General features: G+C 40.0%; 1 protein-coding gene across 1 annotated transcript; it reads left to right on the top strand.

Annotated features, from left to right (window-relative positions):
* dnm3b (dynamin 3b) lies at positions 1-24,668 on the top strand. The gene is given in 23 exon segments (XM_029453147.1): positions 1-295; positions 738-1,067; positions 3,286-3,359; positions 3,513-3,580; positions 3,582-3,663; positions 6,007-6,210; positions 7,033-7,131; positions 7,374-7,534; positions 7,908-8,050; positions 8,226-8,361; positions 9,193-9,260; positions 9,913-10,051; positions 10,849-10,935; positions 11,857-11,927; positions 12,143-12,197; positions 13,706-13,819; positions 17,615-17,724; positions 19,201-19,315; positions 19,730-19,894; positions 20,515-20,750; positions 21,397-21,441; positions 21,443-21,571; positions 23,044-24,668. Coding segments are annotated over 22 exon segments (2,505 nt in total). The 5' UTR covers positions 1-295; positions 738-906; the 3' UTR covers positions 23,087-24,668.
* The last annotated feature ends 591 nt before the right edge of the window (positions 24,669-25,259 follow it).

Below are 25,259 nucleotides of genomic sequence, written 5' to 3'. Positions count from 1 at the left end.
CGCAATTACACCGCGGAACGGAGGAAGAGGGGGGCAAAAAATGATTAATCTGTCAAAGGCGAAATTGTGTTCGGGATGAGACCGCTCTGACATTCAGCCGACCGGAACGAAGCCCACATGCGAACACAATTAAAGCACATCAGTTTGAGATCAAGCTGATGCACCGCCATAGCAGGTGGTGCTTGTATAATCGTCCGGGGTCTTGTCTTTGCTGCCTGATCTGCGCGTCGTTTCAGCACTGGACAGCGACCGGGACCATTGGACACTAAAAACACTGAGGGAATCCTGAGGCGGGGTAGGCTCACACCACCGCACTACTACACTGTGTGATGATATATTTTCAGTGGACGCTATTTTTTCTTTATTGTATATCAACGTGCATCTAAACGAATGACGCGTTGTTTTGCCTTATATTAAATGTTATTCGTGCGGGATTTGTGGAGCTATGAGCGCACTGGTTTGTTCAATATGGAGCCTCCACTCATCAAATGCCCTTGAAAGTATAGGCTTCGTGCTGCTCGTTGTGTGTGTATGTGTGTGTGTGTTTGTGTGTGCAAGAGAGAGAGAGAGAGGTTATGGTGGTTGTGGTAAGCAACTGCGCAATTGTCTGTCCCTGTCTGTTCACATCTCTCTTTTCTGCACCTCTCTCTCTCTCTCTCTCTCTCTCTCTCTCTCTCTCTCTCTCTCTCTCTCTCTCTCTCTCTCTCTCGCTCTCTCTCTCTCCTCTACTTACACAGTCGGTGCGACCCTCGCTTGGCTCGGGGCAATGCGCGTCTAGATGACTTCACTACATCAACAAGCACGCGGTATCCTGGACTAATATAGCAGCGCCACTATCCCCCTCTCCATCGTCTCTCTCTCTCCATTTCCATTCGCTGATCCAGAGTCCACCCGTCCAAAGGCACCATGGGAAACCGTGGCATGGAGGACCTGATCCCGCTGGTCAACAAGCTGCAGGATGCCTTCAGCTACATCGGCCAGGCCTGCAACCTGGACCTGCCGCAGATCGCAGTGGTCGGCGGGCAGAGTGCAGGGAAGAGCTCCGTGCTGGAGAACTTTGTAGGCAGGTAAAATTGACCACCAGAAATAGGATAATCCCTTCTCCGGTTAACCTTGAGGATGACATAAGAGGCCTACGGGGCCAATCTCTCAATGAAGAGTTCAAACCATCTCTCCCCAGCTTTAAGGCACTGCTGTTGCATGTTGTGATGAGCAGAGACCTTCAATTATGTTATGTGCAATATATATATATATATAAATATATATAAAAAAAACATATAATTGTGTGTGTATATACATATATATATATATATATATATATATATATATATATATATATATATATATATATATATATGTATATGTATATATATATATATATATATATATATATATATATATATATATATATATATATATATATATATATATACGTATATACGTATATATGTATATACACACACAATTATATGTTTTTTTTAAACACACAACACTGGCTCCTGACAGAGGAGGAAGTGGTATTTGGGTTACAGCAGCACCTTGGGGGATTTCAGCCCATTCAGTACCAACTGCAGTCGGGCTCCTTCACAGTCCTAGAAATATCCATCCCTTACGGTTCCCTAGCATCCTTTGGAAGTCATTAATATGCAGTTGACCCCATAAAAAATTATTATGTCATGTTCTGTGTTGTATAAAATGCAGGTTGCAGAGACACATCGCTGCATCTAATAATTTTAAAACACCACCCTACTGTAGGCTACATGTCAGCTCCCACTCCTGAAAAAAAACATGAATATTCATCATTGATTTTGGTCACTCACAACAAATAAATTATGAGCAGATGCCTTTTGATTAGATTTATTTTCAAGATAAGGATCACGCATTCCTCAACCAGGAGTGTGATTCTTTTGATAACATCAATTATAGTGTTTATTTGAGTTAAAAGTTGTATCAGAAACACAGCTCTACGTCCCACAACAACTGCACAATAGCTACAATATGATGTGCTTTTGTTTGCTTCAAGAACTGTATTTTCTATCCAATAATAAGGTACCATTCTGTCTTACAGCACATGCATTTAAAAGGGACAGTAGGAGATTTTTAGTTAGGACTAATTAATCTCCAAAATTGCTATAAAATTAACTCTCTAAATGTATTGATTTACTGTAGCATTTCATTTGTTGTTGCAGTGTCTTTGCAAGTTGATATAATATTACAAATTAAAGAGTGTGTCCATCATTTTTAGACACAGGCAAGGTCAGGTTGCTCACCATGGAGAGCACCATTACGCCTGTGAAAGCAGCCGTATTATAATGTCTTCTGTGGCTCTGGAGGGAGCATCTGAGTAAGTAACCTTGATGATGTCATCAGGGTTATATATGATAATGTCATCAGGGTTGTTTGAGTTAGGCCAAATATTTGACAGAAAACATTTTAAACTGGGGATGTTGAGTTTGATAAAAGAGAGCAGGAAAGGTCTAATGAAAGATTCTATTGAGTTGCATTATACGACATTAGCCTGACCGATGGTAGGGACTTGTCTCGGCCTCTGCTGCTTCAATATTGACCAATATTTCTTCAATCTGTTGCTCACAACTCCACCAATTTGTGTAAGTGCAACATTAGCTAGAATGTCTTCAGTGGTTCATTTCTTGTTCCGTTTTAACATGCATGTGTGCAGCTCCAGATGGATGCATTGATTTTGTTCTGTTCCAGCCCTCATTGAGAGTCGTGATGCTGAGTAATGGTCCATCTGTCCAGAACTGGCTCTGCACAGCACTGAATGGACAATTAGTGGGCTCCTCTTTAAAAATTGTTTTAACTCAGGTGTGTGGCATGAGCACACGCAGTGATGGAAGCACATTCCCACACACAACAAGTTGGTGTGGAGCCTCTCAGGAAATAGTGAAGTCATCATTTTAAAATGAGAAGCTCCTTGTCAGCGAGGCAGCTATTCATTTTGACCTGTTGTTTATCAGGTCAGATTGTATTTTACTGTTGGAGCACTGAGTTGCAGCAGCAGCAGCTGAAAGCTGCAGGAGTTGCTGTGTTTTAAAATGGCCTCTATTCTACTCAGACTATATTGAACTGGCGTATACCAGATTAGTGACATTGAAGGCTCTACAGTAGCTGGCATGCCATTATATAGTGTATAATTATATTACATTTGCCCTTCAAAAGTTCAAAGGAAAAAAAGCCTCAAGATGAAGATATCATTATGCCTACACTCTTTTATACATGTTTACGTTTTGATATAATTAGTTTTGATTGGCTGTTTTTCCTCAGGGACTTTCTGCCCCGTGGAAATGGTATTGTCACCCGCAGGCCCCTGGTTCTGCAGCTTATCAGCGCCACTGCAGGTAGGTGCACACACATATACACACCCACACATGATAGCATGCACACATACACACAAATGTTTTTTTCTCTCTCACACTGGCATTCTATTTCTCTCAGACACATACAGCAGCCACCACTAATCCCAGTTATATGTCTTTATTTTCTTCCTTCAGAATGGGCTGAATTCCTCCATTTGAAAGGGAAGAAGTTCACAGACTTTGATGAGGTTCGCCAGGAGATTCGAGGCAGAGACGGACCGTGTCACAGGGGCTAACAAAGGCATATCTCCCGTCCCCATCAACCTGCGGGTTTACTCCCCTCACGGTGCGAAGACATAACTCAACTTGTTTCCTTTCACTGTCAAGTAGCAGCACACAATAACACTTTTGAATCAAGGTAGACTGTGACAAGCTGTGAGTCATCTCTCATCTCTTTCTCTCGCTCGTTTAATTATTAGCTGGCAGAAAATGTTTTTAAAAACTAGGTCATTACAAAGAAAGAATGTGGTTTTTCTAGGAAAAATAATGATGTATTATATGAATGAATTTATATGCCGTTGAGAAGTAAAAATATGTAGCTCAACAGACCCTTTTAAAGGCTCTGTGTTAATATGGCTGAGTATAGCATGTTCAAATATGCTGCAGTGATGCTATAGGCTTATTGATGCTGTATTGATGCTGTATTGATGCTATACTGGGGCTTTACTGATGTCCTTAGATTGTTTGCCCTGTAAAAGTGAATGCTGTCCTTTATTACGAGAGCCTTGAAATGGACTAATTACTTCAGCGTTATACCATCTGTGATCCTCGGCCCCTTGCAGAACTCCATTCAGAATATAACTGATAATGTGAATAGTTTTGAATTAGCTTATATCTATTAGCTAATCATTTATTAGCAATAAGAATAGCATATTCTACTAGCTTCTTTTTTGTTTGTTTTCTTTACATTTTCATGTTTCAAACTGATATGTAGCCTACAGGAAACATCCAAGAACATTGCTATTACATCTTGAAATGCTGACATACAGATGACTGGTTATAATTGACAATTAATAATAGGGCCTTAAATTCTTTAACATTAATATTTTCATCTTCACTTAGTATTCAAATAAAGTCCAGGTTTTAAGTTCTGGGAGGGATCACAAACCAGATTATATATGGTATACATACAGTATGTACAATTAAAAGTGCGTTATCTAGTTCTCTAGTGATTCCTACAGAATCTCCAGCAGTTTTACTCCTGGAGGCGTTTGCACCAACTGTTAGTGAGTGCAAACGTAGCCGAATGAACTGATTACCAAATGGAGATTTACGAATCACTAACTTATTCATCACACAAACAGTTTTCTTTTATGTAGAAGTTAGTTGTTACTGCAATTTTTCATCAACTAACTTACTTCCCCGTGTAGCTAACTGTTGCGTCACCCTAGCTAACAGAAGTGACAAAATATGCTCGTTAACATATAACCTATTTAGGTTGAAGAGTGGAAGAGGTAACTAATATAGAATACTGTTGGCGTATCTGACCTCACACGAGATTGAAATGCTGTTTAAGAAACTAACATTGTGCCGATAACATTAGCTTAAATGACAGATTTGTCAGTCCTTCCAAAGTGCATAAAACAACTAGCTCTGAAACAAAGATGAAGCACGCTAATATGTACGCTAATGCAATATCAGACAAAGGTTTGTCAGTTAGCTAGATTTGCTATAGGCTAGCTATTGCTATTGCTTCCCCCCCTAAAACTCATTACTAATATCTACACAAACTACACTTATTACTTATAATGGTGCAGGTAGGTTGTAAAGACTAGTTTGAAACTAGCTAGCTTAGTAGTTACCAACATAATTAAAAATACACAGTCAGATTGGGCTGGTTTCCATCCAATTGGGCTAACTTTTATTAAGTTGGGCTGGGAAAAAGCGTTGAAGTTTGTAGATGAAATTTGAGCTGCTTTTGTCAAAATCTGGCCGGGGTTTGAAAGTATTAGGAAACCAACATTACCAAACAAGCTGTGATTTTATGGTCAAAAACACAGATATAAAATTCAGTAACGTTGCGGTGTCCACTCACTCATAATATTGCTTCATTTAATTTGAGAAATATTTAATTGACATAAGTTGTATTCAGTCATTAGGGATAACGGAGGTCATATTTACCTTGAGGTCGTCATCGTTGACATGGTGCTTTTTGTTATTTGGTTGTCTGACTAAACTTTGAGGGTTGTGATAGCCTATTTATTTATTTATTTGGTTATTTGCTGCAGATACATATGATGTGTTTTCTATTGCATATTTAATGGTTCACCGTTTTACACAGGTTTCTGGCAAGGTTGTGATTTGGGCTGTTTTTTATTGGACTGAGCGAGTTTTAAGTTGTGATTGGGCTGAAATCTGTCAATCTGATTTGGCAACACTGATTACCTTACACACAAACTTAGCAATGAATTAACAAATGGCAAGTGCAATCCAACCCTGGTTCCATTATACGTTTATTCAAGCTGGTTAATTATATAATGGTATTTATTTTTTTCTAACTACAGTTGAAAAATATGGTTTCCATTTAAAAAACATATATATACTGTAAGGGACTGACTAAAAATAGGCCACATAAATGTCACACAATCATGGCCAGTTCTTCTGATATTGCATTCCTCTGTTTGTGCAGTTCTGAACCTGACTCTCATCGACCTGCCGGGGATCACTAAGGTGGCGGTTGGAGATCAGCCTGTGGACATCGAGCAGCAGATCAGGGACATGATCATGCAGTTTGTCACCAGAGAGAGCTGCTTGATCCTGGCCGTCACTCCTGCCAACACTGACTTGGCCAACTCTGACGCCCTTAAACAGGCGAAGGATGTCGATCCACAGGGTGAGGCGAGGTCACAGGGGCATAGGAAAGGATATTGGCAGTAAAAGAGGCTGTAGGAGGGATGTAAAAAGTGGAATGGAAATTAATGAAGAACATAGAAGGTGGCCTTGTGGTTAGGGAGACTCGTACATGACGTTGAATCTCTATCAGCTGCAGGGATGGTGCTCAGTGACCTTGGTTGAATGTGGAAACAGAATCTCTGTACGGGGATCGATCATTATTATTAGAAACAATGGTCTGAGAGAAAATAAAGGATACGGAGAGCATCAAAGGAAGGGGAGAGGAAAAAGAAAATCTAAAAGTGATTTTTTTTTTTAAACACAGAAGAGGTGAGGCTAAGGAGAAAGAGATGCTGGATAATGAGGAAGGGTAAGAAAGGAATCAACTGAATGGGATGCCTAAAGAGTTTGACCTTCAGACAGGAGAGGAGGACACAGGAGGAATTAGCTATGAAGAGGAGGACTTGGACAAAGTAACCTTGTAGGAGATATGAATAATATCAGACAAGGGCAGTGACGTAGAAGGATACAGGAGGGAACAGGGAGATGCTAACAGCCAAAGATGCTTGGAAAGGAAGAGGGAAGAAAGAAGGAATAAAAGAAAGGCAAAGCTAGATGCAAAGCTGCATTAGAAACTGGGCAAAGGAGACATCTCCAAAACTGAAAATAACCACAGAAGCTGATACTAGCAAGTGTTGCATTTTTACTCTGTAAAATGAATCCAAATGATTAATTGATTATGAAAATAGTGATTTTAGAATTCCAGAAAGCATTTCTAAATTTCTATTTCATCCCTGCTCCCTGCTTTTGACCCCTTTTCTAGGTCTGAGGACTATTGGAGTAATCACCAAACTGGATTTGATGGATGAGGGCACAGATGCCAGAGAAATACTGGAGAACAAGTTGCTGCCGCTGCGAAGAGGTGTGTGTGTGTGTTTCACAGTATAGTGAGCTATGCCAGCTCTTGTACTTGTTCTTTCTCTTGTTGCCTTTCACTCTCAAATTCTCTCCCTGTGTTCTTAATCACAGTGTCCAATAACTCTACCTTCTCTCACTTCACAGCTTGCTTTTCTGCTTATCACGCTTGTGCTACCGCTGCCTTTCTCTCTCGGGATTATCATTCATTATTTCTTTCAATTTGTGTCCTTGTTTATTCATTCCCAGGTTATATTGGAGTGGTGAATCGCAGTCAGAAGGATATCGATGGAAGGAAAGATATCAAGGCAGCTCTGGATGCTGAGAGGAAGTTCTTCTTGTCCCACCCGTCATACAGACACATGGCTGAAAAAATGGGCACCCCACGGCTGCAGAGGGTGCTCAACGAGGTGATCATAGATTTACTCCTGATGCTTTCCCACAGTGCACAGTTACATAATTAATAAAAAGGCAGCCTTGTTTTCTTTTTTCACTTCCTTTGTACGGCACATCAGTGTGGGTGATAAAAGACTGTCAGTAGGTGGAACATGCACTCGCTCTTTCTAGTTCAGCTCCTAAACCTTTATCATTTCACTCAGGCAGGCATTTCTGCATTTTCTCTGCATTGTTATTGCATGAATGTTACATTATCTATGAGTATCTTGAAATATAGTCTTGATTGGTAAATCACTGTACAGCCCAAATGACAATAAAATAATCTATTTATTGATGCTCCCATGTGATTATTATTTGTGTAATTTTGATGGCTTTGTGTGTCCACAGCAATTGACCAATCACATCCGGGACACCCTGCCAGCTTTCCGCAGCAAGCTGCAGTCCCAGCTGTTGGCTCTGGACAAAGAGGCCGAGGAATACCGGGGATACCGACCTGATGACCCGTCCCGCAAAACCAAGCAGCTGTTGCAGTCAGTGCCCTCTTCTTGCATTCAATTTAGTTCATAAAACTAAACTATGATGCAAAATATCTGACCTAATTACTTTTGCCTATGGCACCCATTTCCATCAGCTCTTATTTTAGATTTCAGAAGTCATTGCTTGTCTTTTATTTATCATATTTGTTTTCATTGCTGTTGTTTTAAGGATGGTGCAGCAGTTCTCTGTGGACTTTGAGAAAAGGATTGAGGGATCAGGGGATCAGGTGGACACAGTGGAGCTGTCTGGTGGAGCGAAAATCAACCGCATCTTCCACGAGCGTTTCCCCTTTGAGCTGGTCAAGGTGATATGTTGCATATACTGTAGAAAAAGGTGGAACAGCCTAAAAACAAGTGAAAAAATATTCTGTTGTGTGTAGTTATCAGACTTATTTCAAATACAAATGGCTTTCTTTCCAATGTGATGAGTCGTTGGCTTAAAATGATGAAATTTAAATACATTGATATCCCATCATGAGTCATTTTTTTAAAAAATGTAGGATATAAACTCCTCCCAGGTTGATCAAACTCCCAAATTCACCGATTTCTGCGTATTGATTAGAAACAGATTCGTGATGATGTCAAAAACAAACGTAATCTGGGACAAATACAGAGAGCAGGCTGAGGACACTGAGTCTGGGACCTCAGTGTCCTCAGTGATAGCTATGGCACTGAAGCCTCTGCCTTATTCTGTCTTTTTCAAAGATAGTGACGCTCATCTCTAGAAACTTCTTGGAATAAAGGAAAGTGCAAAGGGAACAGTTGAAATAATGACCCCAGTAGATTTCTTAAATCTCATTTTGAGACCATTAAGTCTTGAAGGCTGAATATAAAACTAAATGAATCTTTTGCAGACTATTTCCTCCTTTAGTTTTCTTCTGTTTCCTCCTCATTCCCACTGTGTAATGTCCTCTTATATTCTTTCTTTAATGGTTTTCTCTTGCATCGTCCCAAATAAATCTTCACTATTATCAATACATGTCCAAACGCATACTGCGAATACAGCTTTTCTCTCTCTTTTTTAATCTTACAATTATTATTTTTTATCTTTGTCATACTCTCTCTCGTCACGCTTTCTCTCATATTTTACAGTTTTACAGCTCACTGTCTGAACTCCTGCTCTCTGTTCCTCTCAGATGGAGTGTGATGAGAAGGAGATGCGTCGCGAGATCAGTTATGCTATCAAGAACATCCACGGTATCAGGTAGAGAAATGTCCACCAAACTAAAAACTACATGTTGTACACCCCCTCCTGGTGCACCACAGCCTCATCAGGCACACCATTCCTCCAACTGATTGAGATACTGTACCAACCATTGAGCATTAGAATTACAAAGGTATAAATACATGAATTCACAGCCTGAAGACAGACACATACATCAATGTTGATGTGGCAACATCACAAGTAAACATACACACGTTCAAATTTGGTTAAACCCTAAAAATACATGGTTTGGATGGGGATTTATGAACAAGGGAGGAACCTGTCGTCTTCCTTTTTTAAATATGTTCAGTCCAGCCTCTCTGTGTTTCTATATTGGTTCAGCAGCGGTTAGCCACCACAACCAAAATAATTGCCACCCAAGCGAGAGAGAATCTGACATTTAAAGAAACAACACATTTTAGCACAAATTCTGTCCCACAACAATAGCGGGTCCAAAATCTATGAGTGTTTTTTAACACTTCAACAAAAGATGTTTCTCTTCCCCCTTAATTACTGCAACCACAGACTGTATACAGAACCAAAATACAAATCAAATATTGTTGTATGTCAAACCTAAATTAATATTGAGTAGGTGGATATCATCATTTGATCACAACTGTACCCTTTTTCTCTTCCTCTTGTCGGGTTTCAGGACTGGACTTTTCACCCCAGACATGGCGTTTGAGGCCATTGTGAAGAAGCAGGTGATAAAGCTGAAGGGGCCCTGCGTCAAGTGTGTGGACATGGTCATCCAGGAACTGATTAACACCGTACGCCAGTGCTCCAACAAGGTAACACGTGGTTTCTATGTGGCATAGGTAGTTAAACCTTCTGCAATAACCACAGCCTGCATGACTGCAAGACTTGGAAAAAGTATTCAAATGCAAATATTCCAGCACCATAGGATAGTAACAGCGATGACCAACACATACACAAACAAATATTTACAAATGTCTGGAGATTAAAAGTTTAGCTAACAATACACACCGTGAAACGCACTGACATTTCTAACCAATTTCCCCTAAATGATTTAGTAAAAAGGCTCACATGAACATAAATCATAGGCTAAGTGCACAATCCAATGGCTGTGAGACACCGCTGCTATTACACCCAGAATAGCAAGAACGCAACATACCAGTATACTATAGGCTAAAAGGAGCCCACCATTAACGAGCCAAACAAGTTATAATAGGCTATCGAACATTGTGCAAGTACAGGTAGTAATATGCAGTCAATCATCCTTCAACACATTTGCCCACACGGCTGCTACTATTCAGAATGTGATTAGTTTTTTAAGGAACAGTTACTTTTCTTTTTACGAGGACAGTGTTTCTCATTGCAGCCGTTAATTAATGTAATTTGGTCCCGACTGTACGCCGGCGCAGATGTATTGGGGTTTGGATGTTTGAGGGGAAGCAGAGAGGAAAGAATAGGTAGTTAATAAAAGATGGATGAATGAAAGAAACTTCAATTGAAAAGACGAGCTCACTATTGAAAAATTCTGTTTTCAGTTTGTTTCTAAGTTTGTTTTTTAGAATTCATTATTTCACATTCCTCATGAGTGATAAGCTGAATAATGTGTTTTCAGCTGGAATGCTTCCCCATGCTGCGCGAGGAAACTGAGAGAATTGTGACTTGTCATATCCGAGACAGAGAGAGTCGGGCCAAGGATCAGGTAACACTCAGTGGTTTGCAATAAACATTTGTTTACAAGGGAAGGTCTGTGACATGGATATATGTCAATAGCCAGTCTTATATTCATATCTGTCATTGTAACGTTATGGGATTACAAACAAGGTGCCACTTAATCAAATAGATTACATTAATACACATGCTGTATAAGTAGAGTTGTGAGAAACAAGCTTAGACTATTTGAAGAAGATCAATGCCACTCCTATGTCTGTACGTTGATGTAAAGCTAGCAGCAGCAGGTGGTGCAAAATGTATGAACTTTACAATACATATCTTTAAAGGTTGTTTTCTTAGAATGAGGTGTTTCTCAGACTCTGAGTCAGAAATCTCCACTTTAGTAGCTCCAAACTTTCCAGTTTCATTCCTATCTATATTCTGAAGATTTCTACTGAGGGGGTTGTTCATTTATCATTCATAGCCTGATGTGTAGAACATTTTAGTGCTAAACACATGGCGGATATTGATTTTTTAAAATGTTTTTTTTCTGATTTATGGAGTACTAAAAGAGATATCCAAAATCCCCTCTGTGATAACCTTTGACTATAATATGTCAACAAAATCAAACAAGAATTTTGAACCTTATCCTCTTCTGGTAAGCTATGTCAATTAGCACATATTTAATAAGCTAATGCCTCATTTGCGTTTAAGAAAGCTTGTAATACAAAAAACAACTGTCTTAATGTTAGTAATCAACAGGGGAAGGTTCATGGTGATATCTATTAGTGCATTACCTTTGACCCTGCAGTGTCTCCCCCACATGTTGACCTTACAAACATGAGAGTGGGATCAATCTTCTATGCTAAATCTTGCAAAAGAAAGCAGATAAGAGTCTTTCCCAAAATGTCTAACGACTGTATTCTTTAAAGGACGACTCACTTCATGTTCATGCTTTGTGTTGTTACAGGTTCTGCTGTTGATAGACATCCAGCTCTCTTACATCAACACTAACCACGAAGACTTCATCGGCTTTGCTAAGTAAAGACTCCATCAATCTATTAGAATGGCTCCACCGTGATGAATCATTTATGAATAAACATGTCAGGCTGGTGAAAACCAACGTTAAGAAGATCTCCATTTACCCCCACCATGTTTTTTTTTCTCCTTCTCTCTCCTCTCTTTATTCACCTTTTCCTCCCCATCATCCATCCTGTCTCTCCTGCCGTCTCTGTGTTGTTGTTTGTCCACCGCAGTGCGCAGCAGAGGAGCAGTCAGACTAATAAGAGCCAGAGTTCGGCAGTAAATCAGGTAAGCATTTGTCACGTCTTGTATGTCACACACAAACAGCGGAGCACAAGGTCAAGGGAGAAACTGCACACCTACACAGCAGCAGGATGGCCACAGCAGAGAGAATACAAATGCTGAAATGAAAGCGATCTTTCATTCTAGTCCATCCTTTGCACACATTCTATGTTACGTACAGCCTTATGTTCCCTTAGTTTTTATGATTATAATTTGATATTTTGCATGGTATATTATATTTAGGGGCACCAGTTTGATTGTTTAGTTTTATGATTTTATCTCAGTAAAAGATTCACATTGGGTTCTATTACTTTATGCCACCATCATCACTGGTGTTGTTGTTGAGACGTTTCCCTTTGTTTGAACCCCTTCCTGTGTCATCAAGGTGCCACTTTGCATTTCATCCCCATCCCTTAGTGAGAATCTCAGCTGCCCTCTTATGGGTGTCTGTTGGTGAGTATCGCTCATTGTGGGTTATGGTTTGCAATGTCATTTGTGCGTGCAGTAACACTTCTGCCCATTGTGTGGTGCTCTCCAGCACTGCTGCATAAGAAACCTCTCATTTTTCTCGTCTTCCACTCTGGACGGGTTCAAGAATGGCAAATTGGCTCTGTAAGCTACTGTTGGGCAGAGGCTTTTTCTTTAATATAAGTTGCACTAGAAAAGTTGCCTCATTTTTTTTCTAAAATCCCCCACATTCCTTCCTGTTGCAGGCCTCCTCTCCTCCCGCGTCAGGCCTGATTGTAAGAGTTTACTCTCTAACCGTTTACTCTCTAACACTCCCTCCACCCACCAGCGTCCGCAGACTACAAGGGGTTGCCAACCAGACAAATAGAAATGAAAAACATGGCAGACATTCGGCAGTTAAAATATGATCTCTAAAACTAAATAGGTGTTAGGACTATTGGTTCTTTCAGTGTCCTTCCATGGATCCAGGCACAGAACAGCTGTCTCTTGTTTGCCTTTGACAAAGAGGCTTTGTAATGATTTGGTTAACCTCCTTAGTGAGTCTTAGGCGGTGCAAGACTGACAGTGATCTAACCTAATAATCACATGGCACAGTGCCCACAGGCTTGTTTGTGTTGGGCTCGAAGGGTTAATACCCCTAACACAGTTGACACACACACTTTATTGTGTGCTTGAAGCACTTAACACAATGGTCACTTAACAAGCTAACACTGGCCTCTGCTTGTGGCATTGGGAACACAGTTCCTTGAATGAGACTGCACTGACACACGTCACTCACATGCTAGGCCCCGAGCGACTCACAGACACACCTAACCCGACCTTCACAAACATTTCATCGCAATTTCATGCATTGTTTACCCGCACAGATTTGTTTGGGCTAGCTTTAGCCATGATATGTTGCATTGAGTTCATATTTTAGAGCTGAGTGAGATGTTTTTTTAATCTAAATTATTACGGATGAAGAGCTCCTGTCATCCTCGTGTTTTTATTTAATATATTTTTACATTACAGCAATTTCTGACTTTCTGACCTCACCTATCCTTCAGGTCATTCGCAAAGGCTGGCTGACCATCAACAACATCAGCATCATGAAGGGAGGAGCCAAGGAGTATTGGTTTGTGCTGACTGCTGAGAGTCTCTCCTGGTTCAAGGATGATGAGGTGAGTTTAAAGCAACACTTTTTTATTATAAATAGCAATGGATCAAATCACACTTAATGTAGAAGTGGTCGCTGTAATAACAAAACCCACGGAGAATTATCACCTGACTCAGCAGTTCCCCCTCAGCTATAGGAAACGTTTTAGTGTCTTTCAGCGTATTGTTTTGTTTTTCCGGGTATTGGGCAGCTAAAGAGACTCTGGGGTTAGAGGGTTTATAGTCTTGTCCCCTTTTCATCTAATTTATATATAGAACCCTGATGTTTAGACCAGGATGAGGATCCAATAAGGGCGGTCAGATATAAACTGATGGATGATGGTCTATGGAAGAGGAATAGGGCCAACAAAAAGAAACTAATCACACACAAAAAACACACAAGCACAAACACCTCTTCAAACAGTACATAATCCAAATTGTAAAACATACTTTAAACTCATAACATACACAGATACATAACATCTGAAGTTCATTTGTGGTTCACTTCTGCACAATGTGGTAAATAAATGATTTGGACATCATGGATGTTTTGTTTTTAAAAAGCAACATTTTATTATTTTTATTTCCATTATCATTGATAATACATCATAAAGATCAACAGCGGCATACTGGTTTGGGAGAAAAGCACAGCATTTGCAGGCTGCAGCATTTGGTCCGTCCTGCTGGCTCATTGGCGGGCTGATGTCTATCTGCCTGTCTGTGCCTGCTGTACAGGTTGCAGGATATTCTGCACAGCAAGTGTAGATAGGCAGACACACTGCAACTCCTTCAGCCAGTTGGTGTGCTTGCTGTTTATCGCACTTTTTTTAGTCTCTTGCCGGGTAGCAGTTCCAAGAAAGATACACAGAGTACAATTTGTGTTTGTGCAAAAAGAGAAATTGATAGAGACAGTAGTGCTTTCCAGCCTGGATTTTAGATTTTTATATGTGGTTCCACTTCAATTTAACTTACGTATGTGAAGAGTTTGGCCATGATTCCTGTCATTCATCCTTTCCTTTGTCTCTAAGTTTTCCTTTTTTTCTCTCTTCCCCACCTCTTTCCACTGGGAGTTCAGGCATTTGCTTCTTTCTGCAAATGTGGAACAGTCCCAACCAAATGTTCACTCACAGACACTCAAAATAAATGAACGCATGCTTAGCCCTCAGAGAGCACATGTGCCTGCGCAGCACTGGGTGTACAGATTGTCATTTGATACGTTAGTGTGGTGGTGTAGGAAATTATAGCCTGCGCTGGCTTCGCCTTGTATATTTCTGTTTTACACCCCGTGAACTTTCTATAGTCACATGCACGTGTGGTTGGCAGTTACTTTGAAACTGCTCGGATTCTTGGCAGGAAAATAAAGTTTTAGTCGCCCTCCAATGTTTCGGCAAAGAGAAATCAATATCCCCCATTTCTTTTTCTAACCTTTAACTTTATAAGCAGCTATCACTTCATGGCAGTGAGTCACTGTTTTGGCCCTATATAATGGGTAATATTCCACAATACAATTTTTGACTTTCCCCACTTTTCCCACAAACCAACGGCACAAAAGCTCACCTAAATAGACTAACAGTCATTTAACTGACCAGTCAAACTGAACACATCCTGTGCTCATATTCTTTGTGCACCGTGGCGTTTGGTTTTTCTTGCACCACACGACACACTTCCTAGCAGCTTTCTTGCAGTTATTTGACACCACAGCATTCTAGTTTACACCAGTGTCCTTTGCCTTAAGTCTTTCCAACTCAATTTTGGCGACCCACTGAAATAACCTCACTGAAGGTGTCTGACTGTATTTTCAAACTCCTCTCGGATTGATTGGCCCCTCTTTCTCTTTGGCCTACATGAGATGCTTTGCAGCCACACTCGCTCCTCCCCCAGTGGACCACATCTTCATCAGAGCACCAGGCTAGCAGCACACTTACTCATTCATGCAATAAATTATGTGAGCTCGCCATTTTGTGCATTTCGGCTTTAAAAGTTTTATCATTTTGGCTGAAAATTTTGATTTTCTTTTTTCTTTTTTCTTTTTTTACACAGCAATTTGTCAAATCTGCAGTTAGTGTTGAAAACTGGTGATGTATGTTTATTACAAAAAAGAAGTGAAAAGGAAGTGGTGAGTGTTAGAATGCACTTAGGATAAAATACAGATGAATATAGATCACATACAGATTATAAAATAGATTAAAACAGCAAAGGGTGAGAGGCAAAGTATAGATGCAAAAACCACACACATCTTGGAGACCTGAAATGCCATCAGAGAGAAAGAGAGAGCGACACAGACAGACAGAAGAGAGTCCATGCCCAGTCTAACCAATGTGCAGACTACTGTACACCAGTATGATAATGAACAGGTAGTCTGAACACTGGGTGGACGGAGCCGGAGTTAAGAGCCGGGCCCTGTGTGCTGTTCTCTGCCATTCCAGATGCTGGCGGGCGTCTCTGCCCTCCCTTCGCCCCTCTCCATTTTGGCTGCAAGGATCCTATCGAAAAAACCCTCAAAACTGCGATTTGCCTCATCCACGTTTGCCGCCTTCCCCAGCTTTTTGTTGCACGTCTCTTGGCGTGTTTGTTTGTTTTGGTAGACGTTTGAGCTCTGGGTCCCCTCGCGGTCCTTTCTGGTCACGCCGGCCATGAAGAGTATCCAGCCTTGACGTGGCATATTCGCTCAGACGACTGGGACAGACTGGCTGCACGTTCAGGGAGGGGATATTACAAAAAAGAGGGAAAGAGAGAGACGGAGGGGGGAGTGAGTGAGTGAGAAAGGGAGAGGAAGAGAGAGGAAGAGGGAGGGGACCCGTGTGACCATATATGGGCCGTAGTGACCCCTTGGGGAATACAACACTAGAAGAGTCTGCAGAGTTTTCTAGTCTTGTCTTTTTTCTTCTCCGCCTCATCCTCTTTAATTCTTACCTGCGACCATCTACCACCTCTTCCCGGACCTTCAGACCAGATGTGGGCTTTCTTCTGCAAATCTTTTGCAAATCCACTTTAGTGTTGCTTCTTCTCATCGGCCTCTCCTCCTCCTCCTTCACCCGCCGTCTCTTTAACTTCTCCCTCCTTCCCTGGTTCTCTGTGTGCTGCTAAGCACTACCAGATGTTGCGTTTTAACGCCAGGCTGTCATTTAATCTCTCCCTCTCTCGCTCTCTCTCCCTCCTTCTTCTTCAAAAAAAAATCAGGCAGGAAGTGGGCCCCTTTGGAATGGAAAGAAAAAATATTGAGAAAATATAGAGGGGGAGGGATAAAAGGGAAAAAAGACAGAGAGTTTAAAAAGATGGAGGCTCAGATGGAGTGTAAAAATTAAGAGTAGAGTTTCTTCAAGCATCCATCATAGGCCCTCTTTGAATGTGTCACAGCCGTACTTGAACTTCTACCTCAGAGGATGAACGCTGTGTTTAGCACTGGACCTCCAGCACTCACACGTATCTGCGTCCCCCCCGTCTTACTCAGTTTACTCAGGCTTTAGCTGCCAGCTCTCCGTGGCAAAACGCACCGTGAAGAACGACTGTGTCCTGACCCACACTGTAATGACTTCCACATGTGCTCTCCTTCTCCCTTTTTCTTTCTCTGTTTCTGCTCCACCCTCCCCCCCCTACCTCCCACTCACATTTCTCCCCCATTCCTCCTCCCTCCTGCACCCCCTTTCTCTTTGCTTTACCCCACTCTCTCCCTCTTTAAAAACCAGATTTCACCTTTCCCTTACGAACATATTCTCGCGCCAATTTCATTGCACAAGAATTCATGGAAACAACAAACGGAACAAATTGAATTAATCATAAAAGCGCTCATGATCCATACCTCATGTTTTTCTCATTCACAGGAGAAGGAGAAGAAGTACATGCTCCCTCTGGACAACCTGAAGGTCCGCGATGTGGAGAAGAGTTTCATGTCCAGCAAGCACATATTCTGTATTTTCAATACGGAGTCAAGGTCAGCAGATCTTAACATTTTAATTTCTGCAATTAAAACCAGACTTTTGACAGCAATCACATGCAGTAGATGGAGTTAGAGTCCGAGGCCTGTGTGCTGGTGCGGCGGCTGGAATATGTTTTGGATTATGTGTTTTGTACAGTATGTATGCGTGCACGTATGCATGCTTGCAGGCTGGGACAAACTATTTGTGATAGATCTACAGCTCAGTCTATGAATTTTGTCATTTATATTTAGTGTGTTCAAGAATCAGTAAGAAGTGTTAAATAACATTTTACAGTTAATTATTGCAGCGGATTATTATAAAAGCAGAGTTGCTTGAAGGTCTTGATGTTGTAATAGTAGTTTGATGATAATGATGAAATCCAGGGAAAATGTAAGTATTTACACTCTGGAAATCAAATGAGTACATAGTTAATTATTAGTGTTGGAAAATAAATGCTTCTGCGAGTGGAAGAGGAAAAGGATTATAGGTGTAGTGGACACACACACATTGCACACACACATTTAAGAAAAAATCTAAATGGCAAACTATGCTGGAGATATTCAGAGGAACCTTTTGAAATTTAAGCAAGGAAATATTTCCACCATTATATAAATCCTTGGTATATCTCATCATGAATTTGCAAGTTCGGTCTGGTGTACTTATAAATTAAACTAAATAGATAAAATTGAAAAGGCTGAAAGAGATGTCATACGGCAGATAAAGAAAATGACAATGACCTACTCCAGTATACAGGAGACATAGAGGTGACATGATTTAGGTCTATAAGCTTGTTCCCAGAGATATGATATCACAGCCGAGCCGTCCGCATTTCAAATTATAGGTATGATTTAAGAGGGAACGCCGTAGAATAATTCCCACTAATGTGTTTCGTGCAGTAAAAGTATGAAACGAGCTTCCAGAGATGTAGTGCAGGCGCCTTCAGTTAACAAATGGTATGTTTGTGTAACTATAAAGCTGACCTGATTAGTTGTGAAATTCTCGTTATTTTAAACCAGTATACTGCGGTGTTATTTTGTTGTCTGGTGTGAAGGCTTTATATCCTGTGTCTGAAATGTTACAATAAACTAATGAAATATAGGGAAGAGGACTGTGACCTATCCATAACACGGTGAATCTGTATAAAATGTTTAGTGTCAGGCATGAACTTTTAGTAATCGGTGCAGAACGTCCTGTAAAAAGTTTTATGGTTATTCGCTTTCTTCTTGGCTGGAAACACAAGAAAGGGTTAAACAACAAAATACTCCAAGTGCAGGGAGGCACATAACCTAATACTGTCAATACTTCCAGATGTGTAAATTTATATCTTGTTGTTGAACACTCTTTCTAACAATGGTGAGCATTGTCCACATGTTTTTAAAGAGTTAATCATTCAGCGATTAGTTAGATCACATTTGAATGTTTGTTTGATTAAACACACTCTTCCATGTGCTGCTAAATGGATGCATATCCTCCTGTGTCATGGTGTTCAGGAATGTGTACAAGGACAATCGCACCCTGGAGTTAGCCTGTGACTCTCAGGATGATGTGGACAGCTGGAAATCTTCTCTCCTACGTGCCGGCGTCTATCCTGAGAAAGTCATGGCGGTGAGAAAACTCTTTAATTCTACACTCAATTAGTCCTTTACTCCCTGGGTGACACTTTCTCAGCTTCAGTTCCCCTTTTCTGTCTGATCCTAACGTATTAATATTTACTATATTTACCTGTGCTCTTTTACATTATTGTTATTATATTTCCCACGTCCTCTTCTTTTAGATATTTAAAACTTTCCATATTTTGCAGGGCAATGCTGGAAATAAACACATTTGCAAACATTTACACTTCAGAGTGCATGCAGCATTATTTCAGAAATGAAATGTAAGCATCCTGTACTAAATAATCAGATTTATACAATGCACCCAATACCTTTTGTAAATGTAGGCCCCTCTATTTTCATGCACCTCTTTCTCATTGTTTCTCTTTCCTTGTGAAAAACATTTCTCTCCTTTCTCCCTCTACAGGTTGAGAGTGAGACCACCACCACCACGGAGAACTTCTCCATGGACCCTCAGCTGGAGCGTAAAGTGGAAACAATCCGTAACCTGGTCGACTCCTACATGGCTATTGTCAACAAGTGCATCCGGGACCTCATGCCCAAGACCATCATGCATCTCATGATCAACAATGTAAGAAAAGATTGCACAGATGTTCATTCATATGGTCCGTGAAGACGGCTTTCCTTTGCCGTTACTGTATTAAGCCGAGACACTACAAGCCTAATGCATCATTGTTTTATGCACTGGTCAATTTTCAGAGTTTGAGCTATTTTGAGTTTATAAGATTTCTTCTTTTAGACTAGTAGAAGCATCCAAAATACACATTTAGTTGTTTATTTTACTAACTTATTCTATTTGTGTCTGTCGATTTCTCCTAAAACTTGTAATACAGAAAATAATTCTCTTAATGTAAGTAATTAAATGGGGTAGTTTCATGGTGATGTGTCGTGTCTTTCACAATGTATGGAATTTTACAAAACATAGAGATTATTTTCTAAAAATGAGTTTTGAGTCGTACTCAGAGATAGAAATCTGCACTTCAGTAGCACTAACATACACCAAACCTTTTACATTTCCTATTTTATTCATGTCTATATTCTAATTTTTTTTATTGTAATGGCTGTTGACAGTATTTTCTGATTTATAGAGTGGTACAAAGATATCTTTAAAAAACCTTTGACTTTAATATGTCTTTTCTTCTTTTTAACAATTCTGATACATCATCCTGCACTGCCTCTTTCTGCCACTAGGTGAAGGACTTCATCAATGCAGAGCTGTTGGCCCAGCTGTACTCTGCAGGTGACCAGAATACCCTGATGGACGAGTCCCAGGAGCAGGCCCAGAGGAGGGATGAGGTGCTGAGGACCCACCAAGCCCTGAAGGAGGCCCTGGCCATCATCGGTGATATCTCCACCTCCACCATCACTGTCCCCATGCCTCCACCTGTTGACAACTCCTGGGTCGGAGGAGCCGCGGGTGGTCGCAGGTAAAGTCCGTAGAGTTATCATATACACGCATCCTGTACCTTTTGTTAGCTGCGCTAGTTCTTTCCTAAACATTATTCAACATTATATTTAGGCCTGTCATGATAATTACGTTATCAACTTATCGTACCATATATGGACACGACCTCAATAATTTTTACGTTTTTGACTAATCGTGCGATATATGGACATGACCATGACACTTTTGCTGACCTCAATATTGCCCGTTGTGTTTCCATAAGAATGTCACTAACATTAAAGCCAACATGACGTAATAGACGTAACAGAATAAACAGCAGCTCTCTAAAACACGTGGCAAATGTTTGATATTTATTTAAGTGCACTTTTTGTTAGCAGAGCTGAAGAGTCAATTTTATTTATTGTTTTGGTTGTGTGGTTTTATTTTTATTTATGTTTCATTTATTTAGGATACTTTAAGATTTTTTTCACATTCAAATTTAAATGTCTGAATATTCTTAAGAATTAAACGTTGCTCTTTGAAAGGGTTTGATTGGATTTTTATGCTACTATATTAATATTATATCGGTGGCTTAAAATGGTCTTAAAATCACAATAATATCGTTCATCGCTATTATTACTGGGACAATATTTCTGGGACAATATAACTATATCTTTTCCCTTCTTCAGGTCTCCTCCAACCAGCCCCACTGCCCCTAGGAGGATGTCTTCAGGCCAGCGTCCCGACTCCCAGAGGGGCCCCGCCACCACCAAACCGCCCAGGACCCCTGGGGCCCTTCAATAACACTGCTGACAGCCCTCAAGCTCCCAGCCGCCCTAACAGGGCCCCTCCTAGCATCCCCAGGTAAATGCAACTTGTCTATGAGGGCAGAGATGAATAACATCCACATAACAGCAATTTCCTATTGGAATTAATGGCAACACTTTCTATGTCTATATGCATTATAAACATACTTATGATGCGTTATAATCTTCTTATAGCACTGTATAATAATAGTTATAAGCACTCTATTCACAATCTTTTATAAAAATAATCACAACACATTGTAAAGCACTTTATAATGACTTATTGAAGTGTCATAATACCTCGATAATTGCTGGTTCACACACTGGTTTTAGGAATATAGTTTATTGTATTTCCCACAGTTGTAATACATTATGATCCTTTTTATAATTCAATATAATCCCTGTTGGGATGCATTATAATTTGATTATAAATTATTAATAATTAATGTTCATGATTTGTTTGCAAGAACAACACACAATGTTATTAAATTCATTTTCACTTTATTATTATTTTCACTTTTTGTTACAAAGCATTATGAATATTTATAAGTGCTTATAACTTGAATATACAGTGCTATAAGCATCTTATATGTATGTTTATGATACAATATAGACATGGGTGTCATAGAGAGTGTTACCAAATCAATAAAGTCCTCTGTCTATGTAGCTGACCTACGAGTAAATCTCTAAACTGTATATTTTGCGTATTTATAATGACATTTTTTTTTTTTTTTACATATAACTGAAAATATATAACAATATTATCAAAAAAATAAAAAACATAGGCGATTCTTTATCTACCACTAGATCAAGAGTTCATTCCTTTCTAGCCATCAAATGTGTAAATCTACTTCCTACAGCAGCTAACAACAGTTGAGCAGGTGACCATGATGACATAATATCAGCACTGATACCCCTCTAGGTTGTGTAACAATATGGTAAATATTGAACTAACAATCAAACAATGGGTGCGTTTCAGGTTTTTGTGATGAAATGCTCAACAAATAGGTATTTTTCACGGAAAACATTTTGACTTGCCACAGTAGGAAAAGCACGGGTGCAACTAATACAATGAATTCCATTAAGCTGCTTTGATTTCAGGTTCCTGTCACTCTCACTGAGCCACCTGAATAGAGCAGAGCCATTGTTAGTGTTATTAGTATCTCCTGTGCTCTTCCTACTGTGACAAGTCCTTGTGTGAGCTGTAAGGAAGGTCTGTGGTTTAGAGAGCTCTTTCCCACCGTTTCCAGTCTTTATGCTAAGCTAAGCTTTTAGCATACAGACGTGACAGACGAGGTTTTAATCTAACTTCTCATTTTTGGTTTTAATCTTAAAAGTCAATCTTTTGGAATCTGTGTGAGACACGTTTGTACAATTTGTGCTTTGAAACACTGCATCTTATAAATTAGTTTGAAGACTAATCTCGTCTCCTTTGTTGTCTCCTTCTCTCTCACTTACTATCTTCTTCTCTTTCTTTTTTGGAATCTCTTATCTGACACTTTTCCATTATCATTCACCCTCTTATCTAAGCCGGCGGCCCCCGCCATCTCCTACAAGACAAGTCCCACCATAAACATCTAAATGGCTTCCTCATACACTTATCTTCTTCCCTTATCCACTACATCTATCCTCCTATTAGCCATGGCTCTGCCATCCTGCTCTCTCCTTAGTGCAGACACTGAAGTCGTTGACCCCCTGACCCTCAATTTCCTGCCAGGTGACGATGTCCATATATCTATGTACAGTATGGTACTTGTCTTGTGGTGTATGTGTATGTGTGCTTGTTGCTCGCCTGTGGTCCAGGTTTGCTTAGCAGATCCACTACCCGGTATCAGTCCCTGGAACCTCTACCCCCACCTCACAAACCCCCACTTGCTGCTTCTACATGAAAATATGCTCAGCAGTCATACTGCCCTACTCATTCCAAAATGCAGCATGGCACATTAGCTGCTTTTATTGCATGGGAGTGTGTGTATGTAGAGTGTGTGTGCGTGTGTTTTGTGTGTATGTATACGGGGCAGGGATGAATTTGCCTATATGTAGGCTGGGTTTGATTTAGTATTGTATTAATTTATTGTATAACGCCCCCTTCAGTGTTAATTATCAGCTTAATGTTCTCTTAGGAACAGAAGTTGTATCTTAGTATGTGTGTGTACGTGCGTGTTTGTGCGCGAGTAATCCTATGTACGAGTGTGTGAGGATGTGTGCATGTGCTGTCCGTCTGCACGTTTGTTGGCGTTTCAGTTGTATTCGTTTTCATGGTCAAAGCTGTTAAATGATGAATCATAAAACCCTCGGGGGTAAATTTAATGTTGGACTTTTGTGAGTTGTTCCTGTGTTGTAGTAGCAGCCATACACACATAGCAAGGCTGAGGAGCACCTTCAGTATTCTCTATATGGAAACAGCCTCAATAATGCATTTAACCTCGTCATAGGTGTCCACCTGTGCTGTATCAATGGTCAAGTTGTGACCCTTGCAGCCTTAAGCTCAGATTCAGACGCTGACTCGTGAGAATGAAAAACAAAACAACGTGGAAAAACACCCGTTCTTTCTCCATTGAACGAAGAACATGCATTTACATGTTTCCATTTAGCCTTTTTCTCAGGTTTGAAACATGCAACTCCATGCCATCACAAACTAGTGCTCTTTCTCTTTTCTCAAATCTTCTAGCCTCTCTTATTTCCTTCTTCTCTCACAGCCATCAGAAGTCAGTCAGTCAGCGTCTCCATCAGAGCCTAAGGTGGTATTGTGCTTCTCTGTCAGTTTGTTATTGTGTATGTGGGCCTAAACTGTGTTCTGATGTATATAGGTAATGATAAGGAGATACTGTACCTGTGGACTATTAAGACCTCATCAAGGATCCTAGCGCTTTAATCGTTCTCTGTGTCTCTATTCACTAAACGCTCTCTTCTCTCGAATTTAGACTGCCTTACCGGCATGAATTACAATTCTATATTGCCAAAGCTAAATGTAGAGAATTGGAAAGTTGAAAAAAAAAGAAGAGAAATCTGCTGAAGACCAACAACGAAGTGGTTCCAGTTGTAGTGACATGGCATTGTTTAGCAGAGGGCATAATGTTAAACTGGAGAATGCATCAGTTGTTATTTTCTGTGTCTCTGTATCGCTCCTCAATAAACTTCTTCCTCATAATGTCTCACTGTGTCAACAGAGTCTTTATTGTTCAAGCCACTGGGCTTTGGGAACGTTATATATATATATATATATACTTTATATTTATGTAGACTTTCACTGGAAAGCAGCAACAATACTTATGATATATACATATAATAATATGTTGTTCACAAATAATATGCTGCACTTTGTGACATATGCTTACTTATTAATATACAGAAACTTAATGTATTCCTGGAGGATAAATTGTCTATGAGACAAATTATAGTTTCTAGGGATGCACAATATGGATTTCTTTCATCCAATAACAGATAATTCTCATGACCGATACCAAAAAGATAACTGATGATTTCACATTTTTGTATTTTAAAAATAAATTCATAACCTGTAGTTTATGCACACTTAGGGTGAGAGACTGTGATGTAGTGAGCAAAGATGGATGATTTAATATTCCAACCAAATCACTATTGTTTACAACAAAACATTTTTTTTTTAGTAAAGTACATCAATAAAAATTGTATTGCAAATAACCTTTTGTGTTGTCTTCCTCCATCGGGTGTGTGGATGCTGCGCTTGTTAAGTCAATGAAAACAATTTGGCTTCGTATTATTGG

The sequence above is a fragment of the Cottoperca gobio genome, chromosome 17, assembly GCF_900634415.1.
Source record: "Cottoperca gobio chromosome 17, fCotGob3.1, whole genome shotgun sequence".
In the NCBI taxonomy this organism is placed as follows: Eukaryota; Metazoa; Chordata; class Actinopteri; order Perciformes; family Bovichtidae; genus Cottoperca; species Cottoperca gobio.
The sequence above is the reverse complement of the archived record's forward strand: the minus strand, read 5'-3'. Positions and strand labels throughout refer to the sequence as shown.